General features: G+C 36.2%; 1 protein-coding gene across 7 annotated transcripts in view; it reads right to left on the reverse strand.

Moving 5' to 3' along the window:
- TIAM1 (TIAM Rac1 associated GEF 1) overlaps nucleotides 1-20,882 on the reverse strand; it is a 202,774-nt gene that overhangs the window by 81,998 nt on the left and 99,894 nt on the right. For 2 of the 7 annotated variants that reach the window (XM_087721583.1, XM_087721582.1), the window contains exons 2-3: nucleotides 20,186-20,349; nucleotides 14,144-15,123 (exon numbers count right to left, since the gene is read on the reverse strand). The exons of 2 other annotated variants lie outside the window; for them this stretch is intronic. In XM_087721583.1, the coding sequence (XP_087577709.1) occupies nucleotides 14,144-15,112 (969 nt within the window). In that variant the 5' untranslated portion in view covers nucleotides 15,113-15,123; nucleotides 20,186-20,349. Of the gene's footprint in view, nucleotides 1-14,143; nucleotides 15,143-20,185; nucleotides 20,350-20,882 lie in introns of those variants that run through there. 3 more of the 7 variants (XM_087721585.1, XM_087721586.1, XM_087721581.1) reach the window with 2 other exon arrangements.

Genomic DNA, 20,882 nt, shown 5'->3' on the forward strand with positions numbered 1-20,882 from the left:
TATAATAGATAATCGAGAGATATCCCTAACTCAAAAACTTGAATTGTGTGCATAAAATTGAAATGTATACATTCAATACAAAAAGCAAACCAAATCTTTGTAATTATCTAAAGTCATTATATTTGGACTATATAGAGTACATGAAATGACAGGATTCCAGGGTAGGAGGAAGAATCACAAATGTCTATTGTACTGGTTGAAATCATTTATTTTATATAACAATATCAAGCCTTTAAAATCAAAAGTCTTTTGACCATCCCAGTAATATGGAACCACTGCCCAGGCTGACAGCCACAGTTCTTGATTTAAAAAAGCCTTTGAGATTAGCTGCTTTTAGATTGGCCACTAGTTTCTTCTGAAAAAGAAGAAATATAAAAGTGCTTCCCAGTGGAACTCCGCTCAGGCAACAAAATCTTTCCATTCTCTATGTGCACATAAAATTTCTGGTCTTTTTTATGGTAATTGTGGTTTGTTCTCTGACATCTATCATTCTTATTCTGAACTTCCAGTTTTCAGCTTCAGAGTTTCGTAGCCCTGTCAATCATCCCATTTGGACAGCGCATGAAAAATAACATTACTAGCACTCATATTTTCTTTCTGCAATTAGCATTTAGAGCATAATGGTCTGAATATGCAGGTCCTCTGTTAAAAAAAAACCTGGTGGAAATCAAGATTAAGCTGAGTTTAAACTGAGCTTCCTCGAGATTCTTAAACTGAGCTTCAGTGATGGCAACTGCAAGGATATGCCATTGGAAAGCTTTTTTGCAGACATGAAAGTGGGTTGCTATGGCTTTCTACCAAAATATTTCTGTTTTGAAGCTACGGCTTTTAGATTTCTTGGTAAACTTATATCCAAGTGCTAATGAGAGCCATTCCTGATTAGTTTTGTAGGAAGGGAATCAGTCAAGCTCAGATAGTTCTACCATCTACTGAGACATCACAGAGAATAGCTATTGGTCTTATTAACCTATGTGTGGAAGTCCTCTTGGTTTACTGTATGTCTCCAGACTTTAAACCATTACCACCTACTGATTTTTGTTACATTTGCAGTGACACTCACACCTGAGCATTAGAAATAGAAAACATGATGAAACATTTGCTTTCAATCTCCAATCATTTCAAAATATTCTATTATTAAGATAACAAAAAGATTTTCAGGTTTGTTAATACCACTAAATGGTGTTCATGAGCAATAATGTTTAACTCTCCTCTACACTTCCTTGTCTCTCTTCTGTTCTTTGTATCCTCTCTTTTTCTCTTTAGGTCTCTGGTGCTAGATAAAAAAAGGCAACCTGTCATTTGTTTCAGAAGAGCAGCAACAATGACATTTTTATATTCCCCAGATGAAAAGTTTTAATATCTATTCTACGATAGCCGTAAGTGAAAGTGCAGATTCCTCCTGAATCTTCACAGGAAATTTACTTTTTTTTAAAAAAAGGAAACGCTGCTGCATAGTAAATCTGAATACTACCTACCTGGCCAATATATGATTTACACATCATTTTAACTTTAGCCATAATTTGCATTCATGCTGACATAATATTTATTGCCAGAGGAAAGGTATTTTTAAATAAGTCCTTGAACTTTCAGTTCAGTTGAGGAACGTATGCAAAAATAGTACACTGAGCAATATACACAATACAGTAGAATTTCATGTTAAGTTAATGAAGGAAAATAGTATTACTGTTGTAATATTTTATATTGCTCTATTTTAGCTCTATGTTTAAGGTGACCAGATTTTCAGATTGGTAAAGAGGGACACCATTGACCGGGAGGGCAGGAGGGGGGGGGGCTTGATTAAAAAATTTATATTTTGTCAAAAGGTCACACAAGGCAATTACATGACCCCAGGACACTGAAAGCATCATAAGTATGAATCTGTTGCCAAACATCAAAATTTTGATCACGTGACCATGAGGATGCTGCAACGGTCATTAAGTGTGAAAAATGGTCGCTAAGTGTGAAAAATGGTCATTAGTCACTTTTTTCAATGCCATTGTAACTTTGGTCACTAAATGAACTGTTTGAAAGCTAAAGCTAGCTTGCATTATAATGCCTTATGCTAGCTTACATTTTCAAGAGAGAGAAGCTAAACTCCTTATTAGAAATGAGTAGAGTAGAGTAGAGTAGAATAGTTTATTAGCCAAGTGTGACTGGACACACAAGGAATTTGTCTTCGGTGTACATAAAAAAAAAAGAATACATTCATCAAGAATCATAAGCTACAACACTTAGTGATAGTCTCTCTCTCTCTCTCTCTCTCACACACACACACACACACACACACACTCCTCCTCTGGATTCAATGGGACTTTTAGAAAATCCCCTCTCCTGTGCACACACTCCCTCTTTCTCTCTCTCTCTCTCCCCTCCTCTGGATTCAATGGGGTTTAGAAAATCCCCCCTCCGTGCACACACTCCCTCTTTCTCTCTCTCTCTCTCCCCTCCTCTGGATTCAATGGGGTTTAGAAAATTTCCCCTCCGTACACACACTCCCTCTTTCTTTCTCTCTCTCTCTCTCCCCTCCTCTGGATTCAATGGGGTTTAGAAAATCTCCCCTCCGTGCACACACTCCCTCTTTCTCTTTCTTTCTTTCTCTCTCTCTCTCTCTCTCTCTCTCCCTCTCTCTCTCTCTCTCTCTCTCTCTCCTCCTCTGGATTCAATGGGTCATTTAGAAAATCCCCCCTCCTCACACACTCCTTCAGCCTCTTTCTCCCCTCTTTCTGGATTCGCTCTGAAGTTTTTAAAATTACCTCTTCTGTAGAGACCAGGTTATCAGCCACGTGAGACATACCCTATGTTTCTATGGCACAGTAATCCCCTCCCCAAACAACATGCAATGCCAATTTAGAGCCCCGAGCAGCCGAGGCGAAGCAGCAGTCCGGGGTGGGGGCGGGGCTGAGCTTGGACAGCCTCGGAGGCAGCTGCTAACTCCAAGAGAGAGAGAAAGAGAGAAGGGGGAGGGAGGGGCTGCTCAAAGCAACAGAAGAAGAAAAAAATCTCTGAGGGAAGCCCGTGGTCTCCACATGGAGTAAGTCTTCTCCTCCCTCAGCCATTGGCCACAGCTCCCAGGGACGCGCGGGCAGAAATGCGCTTGTCTCGAAGAAGAAATAAGCTCCCAGTTGCTAAGAGAGCCTCGGTGGCTGAAGGCTTTTTCGTAACTTAAAAAAAATCGGGACTTTTTTTTAAAAAACCGGGATGCGGGACAAATTGTTCAAAAGTGGGACCGTCCCGCTGAAAGTGGGACCGTCCCGCTCAAAGCGAGACGTCTGGTCACCTTATCTATGTTAGATGCCATAGAAAAATTAGATGGCAGATAGTGATATATGTATGTATGGATGAATGAATGTATAAATGTATACATACATATTCATATATGCTGATCTTGTTGTATTCGCTGCCGTCCACGTTTTAAGCCCAAAACCCAGCCTGAAGATGGCAAGTGAGACCTCGCTGAAACATTGCCAAGACAATCTCACTCTTACATGGGAAAAGACCTGAATACAACAAGACCAGCATATACATATACATACATACATACACACACACACACACACACACACACACATATACATACACACACACATACATACATACACATATATTATATATGGTTTGTAATAGTCACTAGGCAACCCATGCCTCACTGGGTCATAATTTCAAAGACATTTCCTTACCAGCTTCTTCAACTTCCTTCAGCAATGACAGAACTTCTAATGTGCTGCCTTCACTAGAAATGTGGGGATATATTCAAAGATGTATCTGCTTTAAAAATAGTCCATGTTGAACTGCACAGCACAAACATCACCAGAGGAAATGCTTTATGACATTTTGTTTTGTTTCATGATATTTTTTATAAAATTTGCCAAATTTCAATTCCAGGGGAGTTGTGGGTTGTGGATTTTAAACATACTCTGTCTAAGTTAGCCCATTTGAGGTATCTTGATTTTTTAAAAAACCTTTCTTTTTTCTAGATATATTGCACTCCAGTTCCTATAGTCACTATCCTGAAAAGTCAGTCACAGCACAGCACAGCATAGCACATTATGGAAGTTGAGACTTCGTTTTAAAACCTTATAACATAAATTTTGAAGCATTTGTTAGGCCTTGTTTATAAATTATTGATTAAATGAGTCTCTACTTTGTCTACTGTAAATTCTAACAGAGCAAACATATGGTTAAATGAAGAATTTACAAACAATAATTAATATGCAACAATGGGCATTTCAATGGGAGAAAAATATTTACATTGAATATTAGAGAAAATGTAACATGTTTTAGCACTGGTGTAACAATCCAGTCTGATCAATAAAAACGGCAGTTCTCTAAATATGAAAACAATAATAATGAAAAATATAATGAACAGATTTGAGGATTTGTCCAACTTGGTCGCAATGTTGGACAGCTAAATAATGTTGGAAAATGATTTATTGAATTTGCTTATCAGCTTTTTAAAAAAATCAATTTTATCAAACCCCATATGCCTACAATTTTATGTTTTTATTTTTTATCAAATATGGAATTTGGAAAAAATAATATCTGTAATGTAACAATTACGTTTTTAGCTATTTAAAAGTACACAGAATTCTTTCTCAGAAAAATTGCTAACAAACCTGAGGGAATGCCTTATTGTCCAGAATAACTTTATGGTTTACAAGTAAATCAAATACAGAATTTACTTCAAACTGAAACCATTTCTGGAGAGGAACTCTCTATATGAACTTGTATTACATCTAATTATATTGTACTAGAATAAGTTTCTATTAACATAACATTTTTAATTTGCTGGATAGAAATTACCATAATTATTACCATATTTTTCGGAGTATAAGATGCAACCGAGTATAAGACGCACCAAGATTTTAAAGAGGTAATTTTTTTAAAAAAAGTTTTTGCCCCTCTGCAGATCTCCCAAACACTCTGCATGTCTCATTTTTTGTGAAAAACGGGGCATACAGAGAGTTTGAGAGGCCTGCAAAGTGCTCCTGGGGGCTGGGGAGGCAAAAACAAGCAAAAAACAGCCCCGTTTTTCATGAAAACAGGCCAGGTTTTTGCAAAAAAAAAGGGCACGCATAGCCTTTAGGAGGCTTGTAGTGTGCTTCTGGGGGCTGGGGGGCCAAAAATGAGCAAAAATGGTCCATTTTCCACTCATTTGTGCCCTCCCCAGCTCCCAGGAGCACTTTGCAGTCATCCCAAACCTTATGCACGTCCATTTTTGTGAAGGGGATGAGGTTTTGGGAGGCCAAAAATGCTGTATTCAGGGTATAAGACATACCCATATTTTCACCCTCATTTTTGAGGGAAAAGGGTGCATCTTATACTCTGAAAAATATGGTAATCTCATTTTATGATTTATATTGTTCTGACTACTGATATTGATATATTACATTTAGCAATGTTCTGTAATTTTTAAAGCAATATATTGAAGTCAGTTATTCAAAACAAACAAACAAAAATGTCAAGGTACTGAGGATTTAATAGCTGCCAGCTAATGAAAGGTTGTAAGCTATAATCACTATGCTGATGCAATATAAGACAAGGCTGATGCAATGAGGTTGATTCACTGCAGCTATGGTATAACCCTTTTAAGACTCTGATGGGAGGTCCACACAAGTCTGTCTATATATATATAGTTTTCTCTCCTTGTGTCCGAGCTGAGTGGTAAGGGAATTCATCTCCTGCATGTATATGTCTGTATATATTTGGTATATAAACCACTGTTAATTGCCTAAAAGCTCTGTGTGTTGTGTATTGCTCCTGAGTTTACCTCATAATAATAGTCACGCTGCCAAAACTCTGACAAAAAAAGATTACAGAAATTTGGTCAACCCTATTTAAGAGCTCCAGACACAAGAAGGATACATTTTTTTATCTTTGTGCTATGCAGAAAATCATTCTGGAATGCTTAGAAAGGTAGGTCTTGTTTTCTATACTTGCAAAGGGGAAAGCTATTATCTTCAATATCAAGACAAAATTTTGAATCTGTCTTTTCTAATATGGAATTTAAAGAAAAGTCACCAACTTCAAATCAATCCCATATTTTATTATGCTCCAGTTACTTTTCATAAAATATAATAAAATCCTAAATTTCAATCTTGACTTCCTCAAAACTTGTCCCAGAAATTCCAAGTACAATATATGTTTTTATTGCTATGTACAGGTTCTTCCCAATTTTCTTCTTTAGTTGATAATCCATTGAGGCTCCTACTTCTTTTGTCTGATTGTTTCCTAGCATAATGAAATGTGAGAATGACCTTGGGGAAAGACAGGAGGAGATGCTATCTAGGCAGTAATCAGACAAGAAAGGTAGGAGCCCCCAGTGACTTAACAATTGGAGAAAGAAACTTAGAAAAGACTCATCCTAATGTATCAAATAGTTAAAAGTAGAGGCGGGAAGTTTTGTACTCTCAGACTTACAAGTTACTGTTAATGTAGCCATACAATCAAGTAGATTTAGCTCATCAAGCCATGTCTCCTTCCTCATCTATCCAGAGGTAAACACCTTTGCTGACATTTTTGCAGCATCTCTTTCTCTCGTCCACCAAAGTCATCCACACATTCCATTACAACACAGGACATAATACAGAAACATCATTGTTAATGCATATTGATGACCTTTAGAGGGCTCAGCAATAGAGATGCTGCAACTGACAGGCATGGCTAGGGGACCTTTGCACAGATACAGTATGTCTTGTATGCCAATTATTCTCATTCCTCAACTGGGAAGCCTTGCACTCACTCATACTTTGGTCACTTTCCAGTTGGCCTCACATGAGGTTGGCCTCACAGACCATCTGGGAATTACAGCTGCTCTAGAATACAACAACTTGTACCACACTGAGTGCCTCTCTGTTTACCCATATTATACTATTGCTCTAGAATACAACTTGTACCACACTGAGTGCCTCTCTGTTTACCCATATTATACTATTGCTCTAGAATACAACAACTTGTACCACACTGAGTGCCTCTCTGTTTACCCATATTATACTATTGCTCTAGAATACAACTTGTACCACACTGAGTGCCTCTCTGTTTACCCATATTATACTATTGCTCTAGAATACAACTTGTACCACACTGAGTGCCTCTCTGTTTACCCATATTATACTATTGCTCTAGAATACAACAACTTGTACCACACTGAGTGCCTCTCTGTTTACCCATATTATACTATTGCGGTGTGAGATGCTATGGCTCTTTCTGGGCATACTTCAAACTGTCAGCCATCATTTTTAAAGTCCTATATGGCATAGGAACAGGTTATCTGCAAGACCACCTCTATCTGAGGGTATATGCTTATCCCATATGTCAGATAAAGTAGACATTCTTCAGGTTCACTCAAATGTTGCCGTCTAATGGGACTTGGGAAGGATGCTTTTTTTATAGCAGTCCCTGTCCTGTGGAATACCCTCCCCCTTGTGTTTGGGAGTCTCCCACCCTCTTAGCTTTTCAGAAAGTCATTAAGAATTAGCTTTTCCATCAGTCATTGAGATAATAAAGTTGGACCTCAGGAGACTGAATAGCTGGATAGATGTCTTTGAGTGAGTGAGTGCCATATTTTGCTTGTTTGTTGCTGGATTGTTTTATTGTTGTGTTATTATTGCTATTAACTGACCAGAGATATGTTTCACATGATGGGCAAGCATACAAATCAAATAAATAAATAAATAAATAAATAAATCTGTTAGTGCTTTAATGTCTAATAACTATGTTTAAAATATAATCTTTCAATCTCATTCAATTAACCCTAATTTGGAAATAAATTATTTCAATGGATCTAACTTTCACCAAGTACACTTGGAATTCCATCTGAATCCCAATGTGGCTTTATGTTCTAATATTTATATCTCAATGTTCAAGCTCTAATTAGTGCTGCTAAATACACATTAATTACCATTATTGAAAACCCAGAGGGATTAGTGTACAAAATCTCTTATGCAGGCAAGTCACTAGAAGCACAGACAAATCCCCTTTCAATGTGGGTTATATCTTTAGTTAGGAAGGTTCAAAAACCCATCAAGGGACATTTCATATTGTATTCTTCTAATCTTTATTATTTTTAATAAAATTAGAGTTGGGTCTACCAAGTTAGAAGCAGATTTGTCAACAACTGATGGCTATCTCACAAATCCAATTTACATTTTGCCCTTTTCACAGCTAGATACACAGCTGAAAAACCAATGCTGTGGATATCTCATTCAGAAATGTGAACAGTATGTACTTACTTGAAACATTTTTAACATTCTTTTATACTATATGACAATTTGCTCCTACTCCCAGTAACAATTTAAAATTTTATTTTGAAATATAGCTATTTATCTTGTAATCACAATAACAACTTAGATATCTGCTCCTATTGTAAGCAGTTAATGCATAAGGACTGAGTGTCGACAATGGACATTTGATTGCAGAACAGCAATGCTAGCTGAAAATCAATTTATGGTAATTGTTAAAAAGAAGAATGTAATCATCTACTAAATACATCTTTTTCAGGAGGTACATATAACACATGCACACATGCGCGCATGCATGCGTGCACACTCACACGCACACAGCAAACTTAGTAATGGCTGCTAAAAATGAAAAACAACTAACTCCATTCTATAACTACAATCCTGTAGCTTTCCTTTTTAATGAGAAGAAATGGTTGTGGACCCAATCTGAGTCTTTCAGAAAAGACAAGAAAGGAACTTAGGTCATGAGGTGCTCTCTCATCTTGAAGGTCAGTCCTAGCTGGGGTAGTTCGCATAGGCAGCAGTTTTCAAGAGGTATGAAAGGATGGCAAAAGATCTAGAGATTATTCTGGAATAATAAGAATTTGGTTTGAAAAGGAAAGGATCAGAAAGAAGCTTAGAACCTGGCTATCCAAAAGGAACATTATGTTAAGGGAAAGAACACTACTGAAAAGCTGGCTTCCTTCAGAGCTTTTATGCCAACATAAGATGCAAAATCTAATATCTACTCCCCCTCTCCAGGGGATCTTTGTCAGGCTGAATTCTTAAGTGCTTTGTAGTTACCCTTACCCCAATATTTTAGATGTTAATCACTTGCATCCATTCACATTCAGAGTGCTCAAAAAGCACTCCAGTTCTCAAAATCTATAGTCATGTTTAACCTAAAATTAAAGAAAACTAAATACTTTTTTTAAAATTTTAGTCACAAGGATTTTTTATATCCCTGTATTTACTTTCAGTGAAATTAGGAACTGGGTTGGTATAATTTGTAAAGGTTATTTGCAGCACTTCAACTGAATTTCTATTTTAGAAGCAAGTTTGACTCATAGATGATCTACCTCACAGATTCGGAATATGATGGATCAGTTTTCTCCACATCTGAAGAAAATATGAAAATAATATGTAGGTATAATCATTCTGAGGAAAGCTAGGACTTTAAGTCATACCTTTATTTATTACATTTCTGTAGCTTAGAGCAAAGGGAAATGTCAGTGCATTCAGATTTGTAGGTCTGTTTTCTTTTTTCTAGAATAAACTGCAAAGTATCAGCAGAACAGCATATTAGAACAGCCAGAATTGAAAGACAAGCTTAAGAATAAAGATCTACTGAAAGCGCATCACAGAATAAGTGTCTACTGAAATTAGATGCCGTTTTGACATATATAATTTTAGTCAATGTAGAGAAACAAATCTGGTTTGAACTGTTTCATATTATTCCCAATGGATAACATTCAAGATTCAAAATGAAACTCAGATGTTATTCTGTGTTCTTTGTTTAAAAAAGACTGTATAAAACATGCTTCAAGACTAGTTCTTTTTTTTAATTTTTATGTTCTGTGTTGGACGTCTTTTGTGATAGTAGTAAAAAGCATTTATTTCAGAAATAAGCTTTTGGAGTTCTGAGACTGTTCTTTCAATGCCAACAAAATGGTTGCTATGAGGAAACTCGGTTGATTGATTCTGGCCTATCATAAAAGATAACTTTATCAGAAGGCAAACTGCTAAAGATACAGGTCCCTTTCTAGAGCAGCAATGACAACAGGAGGAGAACAAAAGAAGCCAGAGTGATGCAAGCAGCATCATGATATTGTAACACAAGCCACTGCCCCTCTTCTACATTATAATGCCATTGGCCATAAAGGAAGGATATTTCTCCAGACCCACTGGTATGCTCCACTCTATCCTCCAGTTTGTTTGTTTTTCTGACCGAACAGGTACACCTCTACAGAAAGCCTTGGGCTGCAGTCGTTCATTATTATTATTTTTTTAAATGTCCATGGGGCATATGTAGATTTAAGGCAATTCAGATTTTCTTTTTAAAAATGTTAAAAGCTGGCACCATGTTTTGCAGTATGTTCCTTTCTATTTTTAAGTAAAAAGTATTTTAAAAAAATTAATCCAAAGGGAAGATAGCCGAGCAGACACCAAGGTAGATATCTCTAAGGACTTCTCAGCTTGTTTCCGATCTTTAACCAGACCTTTGATTTGTCCTAGATAAATAACCTCAAAAAGAAAATAAAGGTTGATATGATTTTTTAAAAAGCTATAGAACTTCTGCTGTGAAAACAGCAGCATCTGTTTCAAAATGTCATAGTTATATATAGAAGCAGCACATCTTCTTAGATGAAGCACAGGCAACAAATCCAGAAACCCACCTCCAGCTGCCTCAGTGTCAATGGAGACATGTGTTCCCTCCCTCCTGTCCAAATTCTCTGTTTGTTTAGACTTATTTTCATTACTCGGTGGGCTTCTCTATCTAATGCATTCTCTTTGCAGATTCCAAACACTTTGCAGGATGTTCAAAACTCTTAAACTGAATAGCACTTAGGAGAGCTGCCTTGCCAAAGGAATCTGGGCGCCAATTCAAAGATTTCTCACCCCACTACCCTACCACCATTTTATCTTTATATACAGAATTTCTCCTTTTCTGAGGCGTAAGATGCAATCTATATTCCCTGTCACATATGGTTAGTTTGGTAATACCAAGCCAAGGCAGATGACTTGATAACTGTATGGGCAAATGCCATCTCAATTTGTCTCCATTAATAATCCATGGCCCTTCTAAGAATATTTCAGTAATCTCTATGATTATATAGATACACACACACACACACACACACACACACACACACACACACCTACCTACCTACCTACCTACGTACGTACGTACGTACGTACGTACGTACGTACGTACATACATACATACATACATACATAGTCTTCGCTTTCCCTCTCCTATGCTAAATGTAGTTTTCCAAATGCATAGCAAAGTATGGGAATTTCTGCTTACTGATAGTTGCCTCAAGAAAAAAACTAGCATTTATTTTGCTTTAGACTGATTTTTCTTTCAGGCATGGTACTCTTAACTATTCTTAGCAAATTACCTACATACTGAAATAACTGAAAGGTGTTGCTTTTGTCTAGTTTTCTCCATATCTAGCTTTTATAGCCATATAATCACTGCAGTTAAAACTTTGCTTTAACTATTCTGTATTTTGTTGTAATAGTATTGTTATCCTTCATGATCTTGTCTAAATCGTGATTAGCTTTCTCTCTAGCATTATATAATCTTCTACTGACTTTCCGAGATTGTTCTATTGTTCAGGATAAAAAAAATCTACACTTTCATTTGCTTCCTATAAATTGTAAGTTCACTAAGTGCCAGACTTCATGCCCGGTTCAGCAATAAATTTCCACACTAAAAGACTAAGGAATTCATTAAAGGCAAAGCCCACAGGAACAACATGACCAAATAAATGGCTTTACAGCAAACAAAATAGAAGCCATAGTGTATGCTTGCTAGTTAATATCAACATTATCTTCTTAATATTTAATGCTAAACAAGATTTTTCCCCTTTGTTTTTACTTTAATAATCAGAATTTCCTAGCTTTCTAAGCTTTCAGTTAATAAAGTGGCAACATTTGCAGATCTCAGTTGTTAATGGTTTGGTGTTTAATACTGAGTCCAGGAAGCATCTCTCCAGAGTCTACCACTCATATTTGTTGTGTAAATTATAGACATATAGCATAAAACACATCCTTGTCTCATTTCCTTCCCTATTCCAAATCATTTTTAAATTTTCTCGTGAAATTTTAATGTTCTTCCCCAGTAACTATCTCCAACTGTTTCTGCTCATCTGGCACATTGCAGCAGAGTGGGGATGCTCCAGGACCCTTTTAATCAATGATGCCATCTGATGGGAAGGAAGTATGCCTTATGTCTGTAACAAACTCCACCCTCTGGAACAGTATTCCCTCAGAGATACAGACAGAGCTCTCTCTCCTAGTGTTCTGAAAAGCACTTAAGTCCTAGTTTTGGTCTCAGGACTGGGGTTGTTATGTTGGTGAGGATCTTGGTTTAGGCTGTTTGATTGTTTGACCATTTTAGTCTTGGTTGCCAATGGGTTGTGTGTTTTTAATGCATTCTATTATTTTCATATTGATTTGTAAACTACCCAGAGTCTATGGCTGTGAACTATAATAAATTTATAAATAATGCATGTAAATAATAATAATGAAGAACAGAGGAGAAGAACACCGATGCCTGATCCCTTTGGCACCTAAACTATAACTAATGTTATAGCCATGTCTATACTATTCTCCTGGCAACAACTCAAAAGTGGTTTGCCTTCTTCCATGTTTGATTCTGCAGATCCATTTCCTAAGTTTGTTGGCTTCCCTCACACTGCAAAGTCCCCCTGTCCTCAACTGATTGTTAATTTCGTGAGCTTCATACTACTCTTTTTTGATCAAGTTTGCATGATGACCCCACCAAGGTACTATCAGCTCATGATCCTGCCACTATTATTCACAGGGCCATTGAATCCTTCCCACTATATCAAGGTTGAAAATATAAGAAAATCAGAATACTAGGAAATTATATCTATTCTGTTTCACTCCACTGACTACATTTCACATCAAATGTTGAAGGAAAGCAATTAAGAGATTACTGAAGAACCTTATACTAAGATTATCATAGCACTTATTCCTTAAATCTGTACTCTGCAAAGGATATTTTCAGAAACATTCCAATTGGAAAAGTTGCATAAATTGCATGGAATATCATTTTTTTCATTTTTTAAGCCCTTGGTTCATATACCATTTCAGTCCAAAACATTGAAAAATGTAAATTCAAAGCAAAACACAAATGCATATTTCAAATGACTATTTCTAAAAATGTTAACCTGCCAAGGTAAAAGGAATAAAAATTATTAAAAATGGAAGAAAGCTCTATGTTTCTCTTCTTCACCAATCAATATTGTTTACAAAAGCTTCAAAAAAACCTTTTCTTTTACATTTGGCTATTAATTCATATTGCATCTCTAGAATAAGAATGAATTCTCAGACTGCTTCCATTAATCAAATGTAGATGCATAATCAGTTTAAAAGTAAGTTGACTGAAAGCTTAATCGTTTGCAAGGAAAAATAGAAGTTCATCAGGAAGTGGCTGCTGGAAATCTTATCAGGCAATCATCATATAATACTTCTGATTAAAAAAACAAGATTTGTTTGATTTTTGTAATAATCAGCTTTGATGAGTGTACTTCTATATTGTTTCATTCCCTATCAAGTATATTTATTTTTAAACCAATTTTTAAGAAATACAACAGATAGCATGGGTAGCAACACTTTCCTGTGTAATCGAGTAAATTATTTTTTAGTAGAAGAGGAAAATTTTCTTCTTCCAACATTAGTAGTAAAATACAAACATCATGGACTGTGTATATACTGATAATTAAGCAGTTGATTTTTTTTCACCGTTCATAAATTTTTCATGGAGTGAAAATGCACTTCCTTTGAACTAGCCAACATAAATACCTTCTACATTTGTTGGGACATACCTTTGGCCAACCCAGTTGAGAAATTTGGGACTTAATTGCAGTATATCTGAAAAATTCTAGTTTGGGAATTGCTATTCTCTACGATTTAGCTTAAGTTCAATTACCATCAGGAATGTTTTGAGAGTCCTATTCTCAGAAAAGTTTTAATGTAAGATAAGAAATGTTGGAAAACAAAGTTCTCTTTTAAACAAAGGAATTGCTTCAGTTCTGTCAATACCTATATTGCCCTTTTATTACCTATAAAGGATCTGAAACTAAACAGAACTTACCTGAAGTTATCTAAGTAAAAGTGTTATCAGCCAACCTGCTATTTATCTATGTTGAAAGAATATATGGGCTTCTTACCTGTGTTGTTTTTGCTCGTCTGCCATGCATACTGTTGCTGTGGTTCATTTTGATGTGACTGATTCCTTCAGAAAGGCAATGAGATTTTCGACAGGGAAGTGTGTTGTAAGTACTATAAGATGACACATTATCCACTGTGTTTGGTGACATTTTGTGGTTTTCCATATCTGGGATATGAGACCCTATATTCCGACAATACCCTCCTAGCATGTTACGTGGTCCACCGTTTATTGTAACAGTTGAACTTTTAGGAGAATACAAGTCACTCATGGAATTGGCACGCTGGCATGTGACCAAGGGTTGACGACTATTACTAGGTTCTCTCCCTGGAGTCTCCTCGCCATCCTTTTCTTCAGGAGATCCTAGGATTTCTTCATTGCTTGTCAAATGTTCTTGACTAAGATCAGACAGAGAAAATTCCAAACTGTCCTCCCGCCAGATATCTGCAGACTTTGAACGTTTTTTCTTGAAAGTCATAGGCTCCAAAAATGTGGTCCCATTTGTTGAATAAGAATGTTGCCTACCACCTACTTCAGACAAATATGTTGACTCGTCTCTGTAGAGTCTTCCACCTTCTGAATCTGGCATGCTTTGTACCGAGGCTGCCATAAGAGCTGAACTGCTATCCATGCTTGGAGTGACAGAAGAATCAGTGTGGTAAGAAACTGGCCTCAAGCCCATATCCATTCTGTCCCCCCAGATTGGGCTTCCAAAATCCCCTAAATTGGATTCTTGAGTAAAAGACTCCAAACAATTGTCTGCTAATGATTGGGGGATGCTGGGAGTACTGCTGGATCTTGTGCTTACTTCTGAGTTTCTGTGAATAATTTTTCCTGAGGATGCATGTCTGGTCCGGCGTACTGTTTTGTTTGAAAGGCGAAGAGAACGTGATGTATGCTTTCGGCTCAAACTAGCATGTTTCTCACCATAAAATTGATGCTCTACACTTTGACTCTCTGCATTTCCCATTGTTTTAATACCTGCAAGAATGCAAAACATAATTATTAGAAACTGAATATACAATGGTGCTTGATCTAAACTCTATAAACTTTAAAATGTTACTTTTTCCTTTCTTTAAAGTCTGGAATATGTTCTTGTGAATCGCTTGCAAATAGGTAACCTGCATATCTTCGTCTACATAGATATAATTATAAACTCTTCTTTTCTTCCTGAAAAGTAATTATTACTTTGACCAAAGTGATTGTAATAATTAATTAGGATAATGCATTTTCCTACAGTATTGCTTAATCTCCTTTTGCATGTTAGTATGATTCTATATGACGTGCCTTCTTATTATTCCTATTTATTTCAAGCAAGTTTAGAGTTACATATGACATTTTTACATTATTTCTTAGCAGATGATCAACAGTTATTTAATTTGTACCATAAATAAAAGCTGCAATATTTAGCTTGGTTGAACATAATTAAGGTTCATATTGGTTCCATTTTTTAACATTTAAAAGCAAGGTATAAACACAATTGTTGGGAAAATCTGAAATAATAAAAAAGAATAGCTTTACTAGATGCAACCCAAATATTATGTACAAGCTACAAGCATCTTTTAAGCAGTAAAATGTGACTATATATCTTACCTAAAAAAGTGAGGCATTACATCCCAAGTCTGTTGGGATAACCCAGACTGCCAAAAGGCAAAACTACCCTTATTGAATGAGGCCTTGGCATCAGGCAGTAGATTTTAGTAGTGTGTGTAAGCACAACTTGCTTCTTCCCACTCTTCTCTACTCACTCCATGCTTGGCAGAATCAGTAGTCCTTACTCTCTCCTGTCTCTATTGCTAGGCCTACTGATCAGCCTATCAAACTTTCCAAGATCAGGTTGGATAATTGTGTAATCCAGTAGGTCACCCAAATGTAGACTTAGACCAACTTTATTGTCACTTCGAATGTATACTCATCAGCATACATTAAAATGAAATTTCGATGCCTATAACTCTCAAAGGGTCACCACCTCCAATATACACTACATAAACATGACTAAATAAATAAATAGATAAATAAATACATACATACAAAATTATGCAAATACTTATATATATTATATGACACAGAAAAACAGCACAGTCTAGTTCGGATGCATACATGTACCAGTACATGATGAGAAAAACAAATCTTGCAAGTTTATCAAATGGATGGCATAGGGAACAAAGCTGTTAAAGAATTGTGTAGTCCTGCTAGAAATACTTTGAAATATCCTCCCAGGAGGGAGCAACAGAAACAGAACATTAAGCAGGTGTGTGGGGTCTCTAGCAATGCTTTGAGCTCTAAGCACATAGCGCTTATAAGCAGTATCCTGAATTACAGGAAGCGAGCTATAAACTTCTTAGCTGTCCTTACCACTCTCTGAATACCTTTCTCTCTGAGGCACTGCAGCCACAAAACCAAACAGTGATGCAGTTTGTTAAAATGCTCTCAATCATGCCTCTGTAAAAAGTGGCCAAAAAGTGGAAGGAGAAAGAGGTGCTCTCTTCATCCAACCCAGGAAATGCAGCGCTGGTTTTCACACCGGTCTATGCTGCTTGACTGATTTCTTATTTCTATATTTCTCCTTTTGGCACAGACTGTAGCCTGATATCTAGTTATCGAATCATTTAGTTGAAATTGTTTGCAGTTAGTTGAGAAGAACCATCTTCTCTTTCAGCAGTAAACCATTTTCCACTAGCCTTGATAAAATTATGTGACAGGTTTTCTCAGCCTAATATCATCCAAATGTATGAATTACAGTCAGTATGGCAAACTTCTGAGAAAAGCTGCCCCAGGCTTTTCTTTCTGACAAAGTTTATGAATGGTGGAGAGAATAATTCCTTCACATGTTTCATACTTCTAAAACTTTTCTTGAAAATGGTATTCCCTTTCCAAACTTCCAAAGTTTAAAAAACAAAAAATATATGTCTTGCTAATTAACAATTGAGAACAATTGAGGGCAAAAGAAGAATGGGACGACAGAGAATGAGGTGGTTGGGTGGAGTCACTGAAGCAGTGGGAGTGAGTTTGAATAGACTCCAGAGGATGGTAGAGGACAGGAAGGCCTGGAGGCACATTGTCCATGGGGCTGCAATGGGTCGGACACGACTTTGCAACTACTAACACTAACAACAACATTTAACAATCTTAAACAGAAGCATGAAAGTTTGTGCTTCTGTTTAAGATTGTTTTAAAGATTTATTATCACTAATTTGTATCAAAGAATGTGTGCATGTGTCTCTCAGCTGCAATTACTAAGATCTGAGACAATTCTAGGTCACCATTTCAGAAATTCCACAGTGTTCAATTATCCCAAGGTAAGTGTGTTTAGAGGATTAGTCTTCACTCATTTTCTATATTGAATTAGGGAAGAAACAAAAAGATAAAATTTGAGAACTACCAGGCATTGTTTTTTTCAATAGCCACCATTTCACTTTGGTTTTTCAAATCTGTAAAAATCTGTTCTGTGACAGATCACTCTCAAGAATATGAGATCATAGTGTGAGAAAAAGCATGAAGAAGTTTTAGAAGTTACTCATTCTAGACTGATTGAATACAGAAACTCCATCCCTAGACATGTCAAAACTTGCTCTCAGAAAAACAACTGGAGACAATGTACTGTTCAGTTAAGACCTACCATGAACCATACATAAAATATAACTAAACATAAATGTACAAAATGTAAAAAGGTTCTCTATCCCCCCACCCCACAAAGTAATCTTAGGATAACCTATGCTGAATGAAGAATAAAAGCAGCTAAGAGAAAATCGCATTAATGCAAGTAGAAATATATTTGCTACCACAAAGAATCTTAGATAATGGTTCCCTGCGTATTGCTATGTTTGGAAATACAAACAGAGGAAATAATGAAAATACTTTAGCCACCAATATCATATGATAATAGGACAGTATTCTGACCTAAGCAGCTTCAGTACATTGGAGCTGGTATAGACTCAGTGCCTGTAATGTGCCATAGACGCTGCTCAAATAGCAAAACACATTCTTTAATTTTTAAAGATTTTCTCATCACCACTCAAAGGTTATGGGGACAAAGAAAATGTTACTCCTACTACAGTTTTTGCACTGTTCAATTATTTAGAAAGAGGTAAAATACTAGTCAGGCTACATTCTGGCTATGTATTGAGGTAAAACAATTGAAAAAGCAAAATAAGCAGTGCCGCACACCCACCCACCCTGTCCCAAATTTCAAAGTCTCTCTTAGGCCAATACATTTCCAAGGTGAAACATTTCAATGAAAGGAGGCATATTGCTGTGATATATCTGTTGGTAAATAAAGGTAGTAGTCTAAAATAAATGTTGAAGTACAATCTGTTTAGCATAATAGGCTTTTAAAACAAAATAGCCTCTGTAATTTTTTTTTAAAAAGGATGGTGTTTTGGCCTTCCCACTTCCCTGGAGCTTTCACATTCAAAACTCATGAAGGAAAAAAGAATAACTGTTTGCTTTTTGAATCTCAATTCTGCAATTAATGTATTAGGAAACTAACACAGTCCACCCTTTCTCAGTTTTGACCACTCTTCTGTAATAAGGAATATTGGTCTTGTTTTGGTAGTTGTTCTAACACATTCCAGGTGTATGACTTTCAATACTTCAATGCTAGATTGATAAATGCTAAAAAGACATACAATGAAAATACTAGAACAACTTCTTATGTTTGTTCCTACAAACAAAAGATGCCTCCTCTTGAAGATACTACTGCTTTCCTTCCTTTCAAATATTTCCTGTTTAAGGATGTAGCTTCCTGCGTGATTCTGAAACTCTCTCTCTCCCATAGGATTGTTCAGTTTATAACTCTGAAGTCCTCAAGGGAAAATGGAACGTACATCTAATCAACATGAACTAATAGTAATAATTAAACTAATAAAAATGAACTGGGTACTTTCTAGATTACAGCTCTTGATTTTATTGCTATGACATCTCAGCTATTTATGTGGTAAATCTTTACAGAACAATACACTGATATATTAATTATAAATGAAATCTATTGATTTTCCTAGTTCTTGCTTTCCTAACAAATTGTCTTTTTACTAAGCATTTTGTTATTGTTTTTTTTTGTTTCTTATTAACTTTACTTGAAATTACAAGCTAAATTAAAATCTCCAAAGTTTTAGCTCTCCTGAATTTACACCATCACCATTAAATGTGAAGTACCTTACAAGACAGCAGATTGCAAACTTAAATTAGATTCTGGTGGGAGGCTATTACCATCAGATCCGTACTTTCTACAGCAAGCTAAGTTTTAAGACTGTGAAAATGGGAAGAAAGGTTCAATAATACAAAACCTTTGTCACCTGAACTAAATGTATTCTCAGCTCCAACTATATATGATAGCAGCAGGCTAATTATTTTAAAGCCAAGTCTGTCTTAATTACTTTCAACAGAGAAAAACAAAGTGGTTTCCAAGGCTAATAGTGCTAGCGGATACCTTATTTGAAGATTCCGGGACCCTTGTCTAATATCTGTAGCCTGTTCTTTCCTTTGATAGTCTGCTGCAAAGCAAAGAGCTACCACTTCTGGAGCTATGGCATAAGACCCTCTATGTACTCTTACCAAATGGAAAAGGTCAGTGACTGCAAACCCATGTTTTCTTTGGAATTGCATTCACTGCCCTTTCCCCTCCAAAAAATGGGCTGGCAAAGTGAAGTAAAGGGAGCAATGACTGTGTGTGTGTGTGTGACTTTTTCAATTTATCTTCTAGCAAATCTGTATTTTGTACAAAATGAAAAATCTTCAGAAGTCATATTAACTTTGTGTTTTTGTGTTGCTTAATTGTAACAGACTACATTAATCTTTATTAGCATGCCACAGCAGCAAATATTTCAGTTTTAATGGTCTGTGGCCATTTATAATCTACTATTTATCCATTAAAGATCAAAACGCATTCTAAAATTGGCTGGTAAGCAATTCAAACCTGGAGGAGAAAGTGTGTGCTATCAGTAGTGAGAGGATGGGAAGTGAACAGGTATAATGATAAGATATGTTCTAATCTCAAAAATTTCATTAGAAAGCTCTCATACAAAAATGCATAGAACCTACATACCTCACCCAACAAGTCCTGAAGCACGGCACTACTCTCTTAGGGAAAAATGTGGAATTTAGATTTCTAACTAAATGAGCAGTTACTGGAGCTGTTGTTATGTTATCACCTGCCATTCAAAGATTTCATTATTGTCTTGTAGGAGCCTGTGAATATATGCCAAAATCCTGGTGGGGAAGAAAAAAGAGAGAAGCAAAACAAAAGTTTAACCAGAATGGGTATAAAGTTCCATTTTCATCATTTACATTTATCATTTATGTGCTGATGTTACAAAAGCCACGCTACAGTACGTAATAACTACTTTTCTTTACCTTACCTTTAATTATCATTAAAAAATAGTCTAACACAAATGCAAACCTAAAATGGTATCTCTTGGTTTAAATAGGAGTAAAATGCAAAGATGTGAAGTGAAGAAATGAAGAAGATTCTAATTAGATGGCTTGTCTTTGCTATTTCCACAAATCGCTATATGAAGCAACTCTCACACAGCCCCCTCAATAAGAAAAGAAACAAACCCATTGAAATGCCTTTTACGTTCATGTAAATTTCAGAATCTGCAAGTTGAATTTAAAGGGCAGCACTTGGAGAAACAGGTTTGACTGGCTTCACTTAAATTCATTGCACAATTTAAAAAATGACTAACAGTATAGGGTGAAACTGAATGAGACATACATATGACCAGATTTTCCCATACACTTTT

This window comes from Thamnophis sirtalis, unplaced genomic scaffold (genome assembly GCF_051295495.1).
Source record: "Thamnophis sirtalis isolate CommonGarterSnake01/CBP01778 unplaced genomic scaffold, rThaSir2_p1.2 scaffold_8, whole genome shotgun sequence".
In the NCBI taxonomy this organism is placed as follows: Eukaryota; Metazoa; Chordata; class Lepidosauria; order Squamata; family Natricidae; genus Thamnophis; species Thamnophis sirtalis.